The sequence below is a fragment of the Glandiceps talaboti genome, chromosome 11 (genome assembly GCF_964340395.1).
Source record: "Glandiceps talaboti chromosome 11, keGlaTala1.1, whole genome shotgun sequence".
Lineage (NCBI taxonomy): Eukaryota > Metazoa > Hemichordata > Enteropneusta > Spengelidae > Glandiceps > Glandiceps talaboti.
The window spans coordinates 12954277-12971283 of record NC_135559.1 but is presented as its reverse complement, the minus strand read 5'-3'; the positions used below and the strand labels follow the sequence as shown (position 1 = coordinate 12971283).

Below are 17007 nucleotides of genomic sequence, written 5' to 3'. Positions count from 1 at the left end.
TTGGTGTTAAGATATACTTATAAAAATTTGATGACGTAATTGTTTTACGTATAAAAAATGTCCCTACTAGCAATACCAGAAGACTATTGTGACGTCATAGAAGGCACGAATCGAATTCCCACCCAGCTGTTATAATCAAACACTGTGTTCTTGAATAGCGCCACCACCGACTAAATCACAGAAGTGTTTACGATATGTGACTTTTCGCCTACTCGAATTCCAACTCCAACACCCACTTGATTACTGCAAGTTATACATTGTTACTGGTATCTCTCATTTTGGCAATTTTTGGCAGTATGTAATGTCAGGTTTAATGTACATACATAAGAAGCGTTATCACATTGTCCTTTTTGTCAATCCATTATTATGCAATCATTGAACACAACATTTTCATATCAGCTGACATGGTGACGTAAAAATAGTAAAAAAGTATGTTTGTTGAGACAGCAACATTTGTACGATAATCTTGTACATTTTGTAGATAGTACATTTCCTCTGTATATTTGTAAAATAAACAGAAACATTTTTTGAAAAGACGACTACCGTTATTTGCATGTATGTGTGTATGTATGTATGTATGTATGTATGTATGTATGTATGTGTGTGTGTGTGTGCGTGCGTGCGTGCGTGCGTGCGTGCATGCATGCATGTATGTATGTATGTATGTATGTATGTATGTATGTATGTGTGCATGTGTGTGTATGTGCGTGTGTGTGTGCGCGCGTGCGTGCGTGCGTATGTATGTATGTGCGTATGTATGTATGTATGTATGTATGTATGTATGTATGTATGTATGTGCGTATGTGCGTATGTATGTATGTATGTATGTATGGATGTATGGATGTATGTATGTATGTATGTATGTATGTATGTATGTATGTATGTATGTATGTATGTATGTATGTATGTATGTATGTATGTATGTATGTATGTATGTATGTATGTATGTGCGTGCGTGCGTGCGTGCGTGCGTGCGTATGTATTTCGGAAATAGGTTACAAAGATCGACCACTCGTTTTACAGTGCAGAGGGTGTCCTTCAACTAACTGAATGTTTAAAAGGGTGTCATTCCACTATTTACATACTGGATTTGCTGTCATAAGTTCGTTTTCCGTCATACGGGTTGTCATTCGTTTTAGGGTCACCAAAGATCGAGTGAAAATAACAGGAAACGACCTTTACATATTGAATGTTAACCAGATCTTAAAGCTGAATGCCTCTCGTAAAAGTTGTTGTAACTCTACCCTTTGTTATCATCAACATACATACCAAATTATATGAAACTTGATGCATGACCTTTTTAAGATGCAGGATACGAGCAGTTTGTCAACATGAACACGGGTGTGCAGGCAGATTAGGCAGACAGATTAGGCGGGCCCATCCATCCCCACTCCCCCCCCACCCCTCACACAAACAATACAATCACGATGGTCGTGCTTTAAAATCATAATAGTGACATACGGAATATTTTGTATTCTTTGAATGTGATTTCTGACAAGTGCCATAAATTGAAAGGAAGCCCCATATATAATATAATATAAATGTATACAAATAAAATGACGAAGATAGGACCACTGCCTATCGTTAAACCATACACTCTCCGACGTCTATAGAATACACAAAATAACATCACACGATCCTATGAACACTGAGTACTGTCCACCACCAATAGTATGACGCCTAGGTCATAGGGGTCAGGGGTCACAAAAGAGGGGAAGTCAGTGGTGAGTGTGATCAGGATCCAATAACTGCAGGACGTAGGAAACGACTCGACGATTGAAAGCCTTGAATGCAAGTCCATATCGAGTAGAAGTCTGCATCGACCTTTCATACACTCTTTAGAATGTTCGGGGACAACTGACAGTTCTTCGTTCTTGATTTCTTACCGTCGTCTTGAATATAATTGACATTCTCGTCACGTACATGCATGGAAATATATGAAGGTACAATAGCTTTGTGATCTCGAAGGTTTCTGACGTTTCACCTCGGCGTTTTACCACAGGCGTTTTACCACATGGCCACAGGCTTGTAATCATCTTATGAAGGTACACTGGCAAGCAACAATATGTGTAAGCGATCGTGGATTAGACTTCTCTTTCAAATCCTAGGAGTTGTCCTAAGTGTACACGGTAAGTAGAACTGACAATGAAGGAATGGTGTCAAAGGTATTATTCACGGTGAAGATAACCTCGCCTTAAAACACGCTACTCCTTTGCGAACAACGCCCTAAGGGTAATGGCCGCACATAACTGCAATTAATATTGTACGCAACATTTTAACAACGTTACTTTCTGGGAAGTACACAAGCTAGAAAATCTTTAACCTGTTCTGGGGTTCTGGGACATTGTTAGCAAGCGTCTGGATAGGGACGAAGGCAAAAGCAGAATAACAAATCGTGTTGTTGAACAACTTAAATTAGTATGTCTCAACCACGGTAAAGGAGTGACAGCTGACTATTAAAGTAAGCCTTTAGTGAACACTGTCGGTATTATGTCAACTATGGATGTCTCCCCCTAATACATCAATGTGTCAACGAAGGCTAAACAATCACCATTGTTATGCGTGTCTTTGAAAGAGGTGATTATTTGCTCAAAGCAGACAATTGGCTTTTCCGTTTTCATATGTACAGATCTGTGCTAAGAAAACATTTACGTGCATAGCTGAAAATAAAATTACACAGAAAGATTACATTATTTATATTCGTCAGAATGACGTCACCGCCTTAATTAAGACCAAAACCGTAATATGTATTCTAGTTCGTAGCATTTGATATGGTCTTACTAAAATATACGCAAGGGACGTCACATTGACACATTGCACTGCCTACTCAATACACATTTTGCGGGGATTTCTAGAGCGAGAGAGGGAGAGAGAGAGAGAGAGAGAGAGAGAGAGAGAGAGAGAGAGAGAGAGAGAGAGAGAGAGAGAGAGAGAGAGAGAGAGAGAGAGAATATATTACTACAGTGACTCAACATTTTTCATAATGGTTACAATATCACCTATTTGTTTTCTTTTCTTGACCCATCACGACAGGTCAATGTAAATACTATGAATTCACCTGTGACGATGACAGTGGGTGTTTATCAACTGATTGGTTGTGTGATGGAATGTCGGACTGTCAAGACAACTCAGATGAAAACAACTGTGAAAATGGAATCTGTAAGTATAGTTACCATGGTTACAGTACAGGATGACTTGTGGGGAGTTCGCGGATTCTCTTCCAAGATCGAAACCTGACTCTGTCATGCGATACCTTCTCAGAGGTCATACTGAAGTAAGGTCAAACTCAATGTGAATATCAAAGTGTAATTTCTAATCTTAGTATATCATAGGGATGATCTTATTATTGTTAACATTGTGGTAAATTGTAATGGTTACATTGCCACGATGTATGTGCAATGAGTGAGAAAGTACTTGTGTCAATTTTTTCAAGGTAAATGAGCTAAGGATAAAGTTAACGTTTGTTCGTTTGTTTGTTTGTTTCCGACAAACCAGAGCTCATCGTCATAAAACCAAAACCCTCTTTGCGGTAAAAGTACTCAGAACGGTTTGGAGAGAGCGGCAACATTACCGCCTGGCTTGCGAGTATAACCGAATTCAAATTCCATACAAGGCAGCAAAGTTACTGTATCAAACCTCTGGCTGCAAAACAAATTCGTCGATTTGGAAGCCAATATAACGACGGTATATATAGTTAAAAATACAGCTACTTGATAACCAGTCATGCATTACATGTACCTGTGTCAACACAATCATGATCAAGAAGTTATTTTAGACTTTTAATAGGCCACACGGACACACACGATGGCATCGCCGTTCAAAGAACCCTAAACGGTCTCACTAAAGTAAAACATTCAAGCAAATAATCAAAGAAAAGTCATATTTCAGCGTTTCTTCAAAAAAGTAAAATTAACATTGTAAATATATATATCATACCATGGGTGAACCTGACACCCACAGGGGAACACGATACAAGTATAGTTCAACATATTTGTTGAAGGTTGTAATCCTTGATCTCATACTGTGTGACATAGGTTAGACTAGTCAATGTAGTAATCAGTAGTCCTGGCAGTGAAAATAAACGGGAACGTTGAAAAGAAGATATAAACATTCATTCTCAATTTACGAGAAGTTGCTCATGTTTTCTTTTAATATTTTGATAAAAAAGCCAACTAAGACTGAGACTAACGAGGTGAACTATTAAAACAATTGGCCAACCAACTAACAAACCAACCTCCCTCCCCCCCTGGGACGACCACGTCGTTTTTGTCATTTTTTTCCAATTATCTGACGTAATTTTAATCAAAACAGTATCAATCCGTCGAATCTAGAAAATTTACATTATTCTTAGGCTAGTTAAGATACGTGTTCGCAAGAACGGGGGGGGGGGGGGGTCATATTTCAAAATTAATGTAAGAACATGTGAAGTAGGACCGGATATTACACACAGTTGTGTCCGCCGCGATATCTGTAAGATAATTCGTTAGTTTAGTTCTTCTATTATAAAGTGACTTTGGTCTGATAGTGATATCCTACTTATTTGCTTTACCTACTGATTTGTTTATGCGATTGTACATCAGTGTCATCTTGAACCACAGGGGCGTGTAATATTTCTTAGATCGTTGTTTTCCTTATATACTAGTATAGAGCGTAAACTTGACACATTTGTAGTTGCGGGATTCTTGTGATATTTTCCTTTGGAAAAGAATAATCTAAACAATAATGCGTGTCCCTGTGTCTTGAACGGTTGGTTACAAATGAGTGTAGTAAAATGTATCCACGGAGTTGTCAAAACACACAGTCGCATTACATATTGTCATATGACGTATGTATGACATCATTTGACATCTTGGGCTACTTCACTTATTAAGTGTTCATTGCACGCTATGTACTGTTGGCCCTGCATTGTCGTCTGCATCAAAGGTCACGACCCGAAATGTAACAAACAATCGCCCTATTCTCCAAAAAAAAGGAACAGTGTCACGCAATGATGTGTTTCTCTAAGGAATGGGTAATGCATTTATCAGACAATGTACCAACATAACAACAAACATATATTGATCACAGTTGGGAACTATCTCTTTACACGTGAATACATCTATACATATTGCACTGATTTTACATCGCGGTTAATTCTAATACATTCCACAGACCAGTCTAGAGGCATGTTTGTGTTTTAGTTCTGTTTCTTTTGTGTTCTTCTTTTTTCCTTCTCAAAGTTACCGTCAAACATAGATTACGACATCCCCAGAGCTTGTGGCAGATCAACTGCTATAAATATGGGGTCTCGAAAACTTCACAATGTGTTTTATATACAGTTTTACTTTTCAGTCACATTTTTTCGAGTTTCGAAGTTTGAGATGTAGATGAAAGAAAATGACATATATTGGATTATTGTATTGTTCTTAAGATACTATAATATAACAAATAAGTCTAATTTTCGCAATCCATGTATCCCCTGGCGACGTGTGTTGAACACAGCTGCCGCAAAAAGGCCTGGTTATTTGACGACACTGGGGACTTTTACCTGTATCAAAATATACGGTCGCTAAACAGTACCAAATGTATTGAAAAGCAATTGCGATATGGTAGGTTGGTAGGTTGGTAGGCAGGTAGGTAGGTAGGTAGGTATAGGTAAGTAGGTATGCTCCAAAAGTACTTGAACAGCAATTCTCTTCGACGGTGTAGATAGATAGGGTGGGTGTGTGTTTTGCAAAATGTCGCAGCTTTCCAGAGTACGTTACGAAACGACTCATCAACTTATGGAAATAACGTTGTAGGTCCCAGTATCTCAATGGCTCTCACCAACAACGTAAAAAGAGAAAACAAAGGACCAAGAGGCGTGCTCTATCAAAATGAGGGGTTCCCAACCAAAAAAGGTGACTCTAGTCAAAAAGAGACGCGCTCTCAACAAAAAGGGTACCTCTCTTGAAAGGGTGTTCCAGGACATATTAAAACAAAAGTTTGTGTATAATTATAAAACAGTATCTGATCATGTCCAAATCTTCAATTACATTTTTGTTTATTACAGTGGAATGTCCTGATGGATATTTTCGATGTACCGTAGAGGGAGTCTGTGTTCCTGGAGGAGAACAGTGTGATGGAATAAAGGATTGTATGGATGGCGCTGACGAGATGGACTGTGGTGAGGAACTTTAATATTCATCTCAGACTGAAAAAAACACACACATAAATACAGTTATACCACAGGGAACAGGACGAATAAATGATTTTGTTCTTGCGATTTTCCGGATTTCTAATATTGTCTTCTTATATATATATATTTCTGTATATTTCAAATACAGTTTCAATATTGCCATCATAACTATTCATTCCTCTCACTCTTTTTGTCTATTTCCTACTTTGTCACTGTCTTATTAGAGTTTACCAGCTTTGCAGTAATTAGTACATTGCTAATCCTAGAACACACTCACAGGCACATTGCGCAGTGAGGGTAAACATCTGCTGATCCGACTAATAGAAGTACACGGAAAGGGGAGCAACTCCAAAAGGACGTGTATAATATGAAAACAATATTAGAAATCCGGAAAATCACGAGAACAAAATCATTTATTCGTCCTGTTCCCTGTTGTTATATCAGCTACTTCACGAAAGACTCCACAGCATAATAGACTCGCTCAAGTATCAAAATCAAAATCTCTTTCAATGTACTAATTGTATAGAATATGTGTTCGTTCATTTGTCTTTGTGAGATAGTCACGTGTTCAGAGTTATAGCTGAATCGATAGTAAGAAGAAGAACACTTTTACCAGCAATACAAATACATACCGCCATTCGTTATTTATTTAGAACATGTATCAGGGCACTAGTGCTTGTCTGTATCCTCAGCCATTATATGATTTGTACAACGGTTAACTGTAAATGGATTTATAATGATACGTGCCTGTGTATTTTTTCACAGTTTCCATGGAGATGGGTCGATATAAGATATTCAAGGCACCCCGTGTTGTTAATATACATGTTTATAGTGGTCTTTATTTAGGTCATCGACCCATTATACAATGTACAAAAAAAAAGTTTAAACACATTGACAGGTACAATACTCAAATATGTTCGTGTACTTCCTTACGCAGTTTCCTAACCTTCGTCAGATGTCATCAGATTTCAATAGATTTAGGAAGTTGCGTTCACTAGGTGGCTCAAAATAGATTCTACTGGGTTCTGAAGTGGTCAAAAAAGGAGCAAACACTGAGTAGAAAATGGTATTTATTCCATGTTGTTCATTAGCAGTATCTCGTCACAACAATTTTCAACTATTGCATTAAGTAAATTTGAGCTCGAATCTATACTATTGTTGACCCTCTCGATTTTACTTCTTACCATTTCCAAATACTTGTCGTTTTCGTTAATTCAATACAGACTATACGATCTTACTTCATTTATGACGTCATGCAATTTTGATCCTTTTCAGAGTGTAAATCTGGTGAATTTAGCTGTGATAATGGTGTATGTATCGATGAATTGTGGGTCTGTGATGGAATGAATGATTGCGGGGACAACACGGACGAAACCAACGTCACTTGTAACGGTAAGTTGACATGGATTGCGGCGACCAGGTGATGATAAAAATATGATGACTTGAATTGATGATATTCGGTTTAGTCAACTACCTACCTGTTGAAATGGCCATATGGATGAGGAGTTGATATTTATTTTGGATTTTTACATCTAAAACTATTTTATCACGACTTCCTACTTGAAAAAGCAATGTGGAATAACATTATGTCAAGTCCTTATTTGCAACTCTATTTATAGAAGATTAGTAAATGTGTAAACTGTCTGCTACTGTAGGTACAATAACAAACTTTTGACATGTTTTTTAGCTTTTTGTGATATATTGAGTTATAAACAGACTTCAAGTTCTTGGTATATCAGTGTTCTTTCACATTGATTTTTCAAGTCTTTTTCAAGTCAAGCCATGGTAAAATTGTTTTAGAAATTGAATATCCAAAAATAAATACCAAATCCTCGTCCATATGACCACTTTAATCTTTCACGTGTTTTGATGATTCAAACAGACTTAGCCGTATAGCCCAGTCTGGGGTGTTTATTATTTTTGTATATGTATATTTATATGTATATGTATATGTATATTTATATGTATATTTATATGTATATGTATATGTATATGTATATGTATATGTATATTGTATATGTATATGTATATTGTATATGTATATGTATATGTATATGTATATGTATATGTATATGTATATGTATATTGTATATGTATATGTATATGTATATTGTATATGTATATGTATATGTATATGTATATTTATATGTATATGTATATGTAGTAACTTTGATATTTCTGAGATGCACGAGACCGAAGCATGTTGAACGTTTTGATATCAGTCATTCGTGGCAGGTGTTGCTTCACTGAATCGATATGTTTACTGAGACGAAATCTGATACTGGAGAAAAGGAGAAAAAATGTTGAAAATTCAATCGTAAACAGATACGATATGGCCGCTACTGTACGGTTAAACTCAGACCACCAAAGTGGTGGTTTGAGTCCACACTAAATGTACCTACGAGACGAGGTGTTGCTAACAAACGATGCGGGACGATATCGACCCCATCTCCATAGAAACTCTAACAGTCAAAAGTGGTTGTCTGAGTTTGTGGTTTGAGGTTTGAAATACAAAGTACATCATAAATTTCAAATGCACCTGTCTTGACAAATTTCCTCAAAAGTAAATACAGGCGTCATCTGGACCGTTCGCTTGGTTGAGTTCGGCTACGTGCCTTCAAGAGTGTTGAGCTGAGAGGACCGTAGAAGTGGGTGGCACTTCCATGAGAGGACATACCCGAATTTAACGAAACGAAGGGTCTCGATCGGATTTACAGTTTACACAATTTTAGTTTTAGACTTATTGCAAACTTTTTGATTTTAGGATGTGCGGATGGAGAAAGAAAATGTCCCAATGGCATGTGTGTATCCTCTACATGGTTTTGTGATGATTTTAACGACTGTGGAGACAACTTTGATGAAAGCAACTGTGGTACGTACCATTTTACCATCATGCCATATTATTTTGTCGACACGTCAGCGTAAAAATAGTGACGTTTCGAGTACACACGAGGGAGAGAGAGAGAGAGAGAGAGAGAGAGAGAGAGAGAGAGAGAGAAGAGAGAGAGAGAGAGAGAGAGACGGAGACGGAGAGAGAGAGAGAGAGAGTGTGTGTGTGTGTGTGTGTGAGTCGGAGAGAGAGAGAGAGAGACAATGGGAGAGTGAGAGGGGGAGAGAGAGAGTGAGAGAGAGAGGAGAGAGGGAGGGGGGAGGGAGGGAGACGGAGAGAGTGAGAGAGAGGAGAGAGAGATTGAGAGGAGAGAGAGAGAGAGAGAGAGGAGAGGAGAGAGAGGAGAGAGAGAGAGGGGGGAGGGAAACGGAGAGAGAGAGAGGAGAGAGAGAGAGGGAGGGAGGGAGACGGAGAGAGAGAGTGAGAGTGAGAGAGAGAGTGAGAGTGAGAGAGAGAGAGAGAGAGAGAGAGAGAGAGAGAGAGAGAGAGAGAGAGAGAGAGAGAGAGAGAGAGAGAGAGAGAGAGAGAGAGAGAGAGAGAGAGAGAGAGAGAGAGAGAGAGAGAGAGAGAGAGAGAGAGAGAGAGAGAGAGAGAGAGAGAGAGAGAGAGAGAGAGAGAGAGAGACGAATACGGAGAACAAACAGGACATAAACAGAGACACATGCTGAGAAATGCAGGAAGGGGAGATTTGTTTATAACTTTAAAATCGGTCATGACTGCATTTCTTACATTCATAATTAACAATGTTTTACGACATTTACCGTCAACAGGTAACGTCACATCACCAGATTACGGCTATCCAATGTGTTCGGTCTCTGGACCACTGACCAATGATACAACCATGATTCTAACATGCCAATCAAAGGGAGGAAACCCATTACCAACCCTTGAGTGGAGTTGGGGTGATTTACAACTTGTGTCGTCCATAGCAACGACTGGCGATGTTATTGAAGTTACTAGTAACGTGTCCCTTACTCAGGAGCACATAGGTGCCACCTTCACATGTTCAAGTGCACATATAAAGTACATCAAACAGAGGACATGCAGCGTAGAAACCTACACAATACCGCAGTGAGTGTACTCTTTACAACGGATAATTGTTAAAAGTGCGCATGCGTTTACTAGTTTACAGCTTATCGATAACCATATCATGTTTTCAGGCAAGTTTATGATTTTTTGCGGACCTCATTGAGACGTTAGATAAATCGGACTCGTCAGTCCGTCACATCAGCACATATAGCGTAGTCACAATTCGCGGTTTACATGTAAATGCTAAGAAATTGAAGGAAGGTAGAAGTTATGTTAGTTCTAAGATTCTAACCAATATTATAGTATTTTTATAAAATACAATTCTATTCATTTCCAGTTGCTCCAGAAGCAGGTTACCCACTCTGTAGCACATCTCACCAATACCTTATCGTCGGGGACGTTGTGTCCCTCGTATGTGAATCTAGGGGCGGATCCCCTCCACCAACTCTTGAATGGTCCAGCGAAGATAAATCTATTGGGATAGACCAATTTACTAGTGAGGCAGTGCAAAGACGAGAGATGAAACTCAGCGTTACAACTGAACTACAGGGGGCGCTGTATACGTGTACCTCAAACCACTCAATGTTCGACCAACCCAAAAAGTGCACGGTTGGACCGTTACAAATAATGACAAGCCCTGGTGAGTCATATGTTGAACAAAGACATTGTTTGGCGAGATTCGTCACAAAGTGATTTGTCAACAAACAAAAATACGTCATCCGGACATGCGTATTGGAAGACTAGTGTTGCTATGGTGACCAATTTAACCCGTGAAATTATAGTTGACAGATTTTAGTACGGTAGCAAGACCTAACTTTTCTAACTTATTTCTCTAACTAAATCTCTTTGTTTATCTGTTTCGTCCACAGGTTATCCAACAACAGCGCCATCAACGACGGTTTATTCTCTTCCAACTCCCAAACCAACAAGTGTTCTTACATACTTTCTTCTAGTTGCGTTTCTTGTATGTTTAGTGGTTTCGATGCTGGTGGCTGCCCTCTGTTGGAAGTCGAGAAGGAATGGTAAGCAACGATGTGTAAATAGCTATGAAAATGTACAGATTTGCATATGTTTTAAGAAGTGCAAGTCGTGATGAAAAAATAGCTTTGTTATAGAAGTGGCGAAGTGGTGAAGCAAGCAGTCAATAAATTAATAATCAATCAATCAATCAATCAATCAATCAATCAATCAATCAATCAATCAATAATCTATCTATCTATCTATCAATCAATTGAACAATCAATCAATCGACCAATCAATCACATTCAAGCAAGCAATCATTCAATCAATCAATCAATCAACCAATCGAGCAATCAATCAATCGAGAAATCAATCAATCAAGCAAGCAAGCAAGCAAGCAAACGAGCAATCAATCGATCGATTGATCAATCAATCAATCAATCGATCGATTGATCAATCAATCAATCAATCAATCATAAACCATTATAAAGTGACTGCCTCAAGTACACATTAATTTTCGAATGCACTGAACAAGGAAAACTGAATGTGAACGTTCAAAATGTCCTTGCTAAGAAATAAGTGTATTCTGCAATGGACTGTACCAAATGTAAGTAGGTATTACATGGTTCGATTTCTTGATGTGTGAAGCAATATATCAAAGCTGCAGTGTTTTCGAGTATGCTGTAGATGTGTAATGCCTTAAGGGTGACAAACCATACAAGGGACATTACATATGATCAGGTTTGGACGAAATGACAGCATGGACCAGTCTTTCTTTCTTATAAGTCCTTTCTTTGTCAGATAGTGACGAATAGGACAGATTATCCGGAGATCTTTAAAGATTAAATTACTAGTCATGCTTGCCTTCCAAAATTGTGTTGTTGGTCATCGAAAATTGTGTGCATAATTAACAGAACATAATCAGAACGTTTATATGGTCAAAGGGACGAGGTAGCAGAACTGGTTAAACCAGAGCCAAAGAGATTTGTTTCATGATATATAAAGGTTATTTTATCACAAGCAGGAAATGTTACCTTGCGCAAATATTTCTGACTTCTTCAGCGGAGTGAATGTTTTCGCCAGGTGTTAATGGCGTCGGGTGATTTTTGTCCAACGCTTCGGAATTGAGGACCTGATCGTATGCGTGTGACAGCTGCAACCCCACCCCATCCCACCCCACTCCTATGTCGGTTCATTGGTTAAACCAGTTTAAAGTGCATTGTAAAACTTTATGAGTAGTACTTCAGTTCTGCCATCGCTGACTTGAAGTTTGTTTCGTGTCACCACAATTTGAAATCCCAAGCAGTGGTTTCCATCCTTGTAACAGTTGCATGGATGTGTCAGTCAGATTTGTATTGGTAGAGAGCCAATTGTCATAGCACATCTACATATACTAGTAGGTGAAAGGTCAGGTCATGTATGACGTCAGATAAGTTTGGCAAGTGGAGGTAATTCAAATGCAGAATAGCAATGATCCTAGCACAGAGCACTCCGGGTTATGCCGTATTGTAAATTTGGAGACACTGTTTGATGTGGAGATAGACTGGTGTCGGTTCCTCAGGTATGGTATAAACCATTAATGGCATTCCTGTGATGTCAAGGTTTGAAAGTCTTCAGATGAATGTGTCATGGTCTGTGGTGTCAGAAGCAGCTGGCCTATCTAGAAGAATAAGTAGTACAGTGCATACGGTCTTCTGCCATGTATATTACAGATCAATCAGATTAAAATCCGATGTAGTGTACACGTCGCGATTTCTTTTTGGCTGTTACGTTTAATGTCGTTTGTTCTTCTGTGAGCGCTCGTTACATACACTACATCGGATTTTAATCAGATTGATTACAGATGACATTATTGACTTTTATATCATTATCTGCCGCTTGTAATATGAAGAAATGGCAGCAAGATCTGAAGCATTCATTATTTTCGAATGCAGATAAATTAATTTGCTGTTAAAAAAGCAAAATATGCGAAATGTCCATCGTAAAGTTTCACAAATAATGTTGTTTTTCGAAATCACTGAATGTAGGTGTAATTAATGTTCATCACAACATCATGGCCACTATACTTAAAGTCACTGTATTTTCATATAATTTCAAAATAATTGTCATAGAATTAAATTGGATTTATACCCTGGTCATTCTACGTCACGACAACACGCGTCTACATAACTGGTTCTGCGGTGCTCGAAATGTGAGTCACAACTTTCAAAATAGCTAATATTTTTTGCTATTTTCATAAAATTTTACTTGTAGAGTATATTATATTATTGATTTTCTTCATTCAGCGGGAAAATATTTGTGACCGCAGAGTTTTATCACTACTCGTCCACGAGTCGTGGTAAGACAGCTTCTTAGATCACAATTTTCCTCGTCTGGACTAAACAAAACTATTTTGGAATAATATCTAATTATGTCGTAATTAGCATATATGCAAATTACACCTTTGAGGTACAAACCTTCGACCAAACCATGAGTGTACGTCGTAATAAGCTATTGTGTTATATCATGATGACATTTACAGACTCGAAAGACCCTGGGAATGAAATACCAACGCTTCGTGGACACCGAGATTTCAGAAAAGCTGGAACTTCGAAGAAGGATCAGAATGCAGACAGATACGTAGTTAGGGAACAACACCAGAGCAAGGAGGGTGCGGTTTCTCTTGATGAAGCAGACGGGGCAAGACATAGATCAAAATGGCGTAAGAATCGGAAAAATTCTTACGACATCGGTGACGTTGCAGTACCAACTGAGGGTACAGAGAAACATCTCATGAAAGAACTTCCTAAGAAGAACAACGCGCAAGAAGACGATTACGAGAACCAAAATCCAACGAATGCAACAGGTGTTAGCGATATCAAGGTGACAGAAGACCCAGAACGACATCACAAAAAACGACTCGACAGTGTACCTGAAAATGCGGACGATGACGTAATCAGACAAAAAGAACTGGCTCTCCTTGATAAGTTAACAGATGCAATAGAGAAGAAATTACCACATGGAAAGAATGGACCTTGAACTCTCATCCACTCTCGTGAGATTTAACGATATCCTATGTGTTGCGTGTATCATTATTCTGTCCACTGCAAGGCCTATTGAACCTTACAGATAATATGCATGTGACGTCATCCACCATGCGAACGAGGCTTATTCACAACCGCCGCTATATGTATTCATAGTAGAATGAAATCATTTAGAAAATGACATTGAATCAGTATTATGATCTCAATTTATAACTTATACTAGTTGAATTATTATGATAATTGATGATAGTGCAATTTAGAAACCCTTTTTGATTCAAAATATTACAAAAATCAAGAAATCTTAGAATATCTTCTTTAACAATGTTTACTGTCGATGGTACATCATAGAATACTGAATGACAACGGATGTAAAAAAAAAAAAAAAAGACTAAAATATTGCAATATCCAGAGGTATACCATGATATAAAATTTAGGATGAAATTAATGTATGTTATAATAAAAAAAATGTAAATTGTGTGTAACTGCACATTTAAAGAAATATGTATATATGTTAGATATGTTTTGTAGCGAAAATTTGAGAAGATATTAATTAAACTTTATAAAACAATATTTCGTTATCATTTTTTTTATTTTGATGGAAACTTGGCTGACAATACCTGTAGAACTATGATATAATTTTGGAAATGTGTTTGTATCGGTCGAATTTGGAATTTTCAGCCAGTCCTGAAAGAATAAGATTACAAATGTTTTGTCTAGTGGTGGCTTATATTCTGACATCAACTCCTACAACTAGTGGTGTGTGTGAATACTACAGAAGGATTAGCATAATTTGGTGATTTAGTGATGATTTAACTCTCACATAAGCCTTGATGAGTGCATCATCATCATCATCATCATCATCATCATCATCATCATCATCATCATCATCATCATCATCATCATCATCATCATCATCATCATCATCATCATCATCATCATCATCATCATCATCATCATCATCATCATCATCATCATCATCATCATCACCACCACCACCATCACCACCATCATCATCTTCATGCGGACGCATGCGAGATATAATCCACAATGTTGCGCCAGGAGTCCTTCTTCCTGATTAGACTTGGGAGGTCCACAATCTCTTGCTTGGTGTCTCTAGCAATTGTATCCATATAGTCTAGAGGTCTTCTTCCCCTATTTGGACAAGAGAATCGCAAGCAGATAACAGCTGAGATGATTTGGTCCTTTCGCACGGAAGCAGTGACCTGCCGCGAAGTGTGCTCTTCGCTGTGCTATAGTGGTGGACATAGGATAGATTTCAGATATGGACGTGTTCCCACCTGGAGATGTTCTGCACTCCGATGAGTAAACGAGTGTATGTACCATCGACTGACAATACTTTGTAAAGCATACCCATTGTTTGTCTGAAACCTAAATTTTAAATTACAAAACAAAATTTAAAGACGAACAAATCCAGTGAATAGTCCCTTCAGTAATATGATTTTGTCTTCTTTGTCAAGCCCGCGAACTGAACTAAACGAAAGTTATGATTCGTCAATACTTAACCGTAGATGGCAGGCTAACAGCTGTTCTGGTATCGATGGATTGCTCAAAAGAAGCATCCAGTACCAACGGCCCTCTAGTAGAATTAACGTTTTATGAGAGAGTTCTCATAATCTCTTCAATTTACCGGCTCTTTATCCAAATTATTTCTAAAAATTCAATCGGTCGTCAAAATCCTTACAAGCATTGCAGCAACTGCAATTTATCGCCTTGCTTGACAAAATTCTTAATATTAAACATTGCTACATTTTATCGCCTGGTTTGGCAAAAATCTTACTAACAGTAACATTACAAATTATGACGTCACACAATCTTACTAACATTGATACATCTGATTGCATGTGCTTACAAAACTTTTACTAACATTGTTACATTTTAATTGTCTGGGCTTGACTAAAATCTTACTAACATTACTAACACTGCTACATTTTATTTCAGGTTAACTGACTAAAACTGTACGTTGTAAAAACCGTTCACAGTGAAATTAGGAGAATACTAGACGAATACACATTCACAACGATTAGTCGGAGACGTGGATGTCGCAGCGACCAACGGAGGAGTTCAATAGTATATGCGATAGTTTCATCAAATTTCTGACACATCATTTCAACGAATACAACCCGTTTCAAGTTACCGTTCACTTGGTCTGTTTCATACAACCAGCAGAAACCACTCATAAACTGCATAATCTACACTAAGATAGCTAGATCGCAATTTCTTGCTACACTTTGTCTATTATGAAATAAACCATTTAAACTGCTACTAAACGCAGACACGCAGGCGCCAACATTACGACGTCTGCGTTTGGTGTGTTCATGGCGACACTTTAGTTCATTCAATTTAGACAAAATGTAGCAAGGAACTGTATTGATTCAATCTTGTCATCTAAAAAGTGTTACATTTGAAGTTGTTTCTTATCGGTTTCTATGTGGTTGTATCACACAGAGCTTGTGAATGGTAACTTTAAACGTGCTGTAAGTGCGTTTTGAGGATTTTGAATGTGGCATCAACATGTAGATGGCTGACCCTGTACCAATGTAGTACCAGTAAGCTAAAATTAAAAGCATTCAACCATGTATTAAACATATGAATGTTTTCTTCTCCGCACGATGAAACTTTTTCCCACGCTTCCACGGCTGCACATCCATTCCTCGACACATAAATCTGCGGGTGACCACCAGTATAGGAAAGGAACTAGAGGATTACAAACACTTAATATTTTATGTGATAATAAAACTGATTAAAGAGCGAGGGATCACATGTTGGTCTTATTACAAACATTTGATACGTATCAATTGATGACAGAGGATTACGTTAAAGTTACAAAGTTCGACAGTTACAACGTCATAAATTCATCATTTCCATAAATGTCAAAATCTACTACGTCATTCTCAGAGTTTCATATCCTCAGCTTAAGTGATTTATAT

At 38.0% G+C, this 17007-nt stretch overlaps 2 protein-coding genes across 2 annotated transcripts; both read left to right on the top strand.

The window, feature by feature from the left end:
• Window positions 1-1719: 1719 nt before the first annotated feature.
• Window positions 1720-10593, top strand: LOC144442462 (uncharacterized). The gene is made up of 7 exons (XM_078131822.1): window positions 1720-2129; window positions 3034-3159; window positions 6032-6145; window positions 7433-7549; window positions 8922-9029; window positions 9818-10118; window positions 10414-10593. The coding sequence occupies exons 1-7, from the start codon at window positions 2066-2068 to the stop codon at window positions 10442-10444; spliced, it is 861 nt and encodes a 286-aa protein (XP_077987948.1). The 5' UTR covers window positions 1720-2065; the 3' UTR covers window positions 10445-10593.
• On the top strand, window positions 10482-14434 carry LOC144442463 (uncharacterized). The gene is made up of 3 exons (XM_078131823.1): window positions 10482-10716; window positions 10946-11098; window positions 13558-14434. Exons 1-3 carry the CDS (start codon window positions 10596-10598, stop codon window positions 14052-14054), a joined length of 771 nt encoding a protein of 256 aa, XP_077987949.1. The 5' UTR covers window positions 10482-10595; the 3' UTR covers window positions 14055-14434.
• The last annotated feature ends 2573 nt before the right edge of the window (window positions 14435-17007 follow it).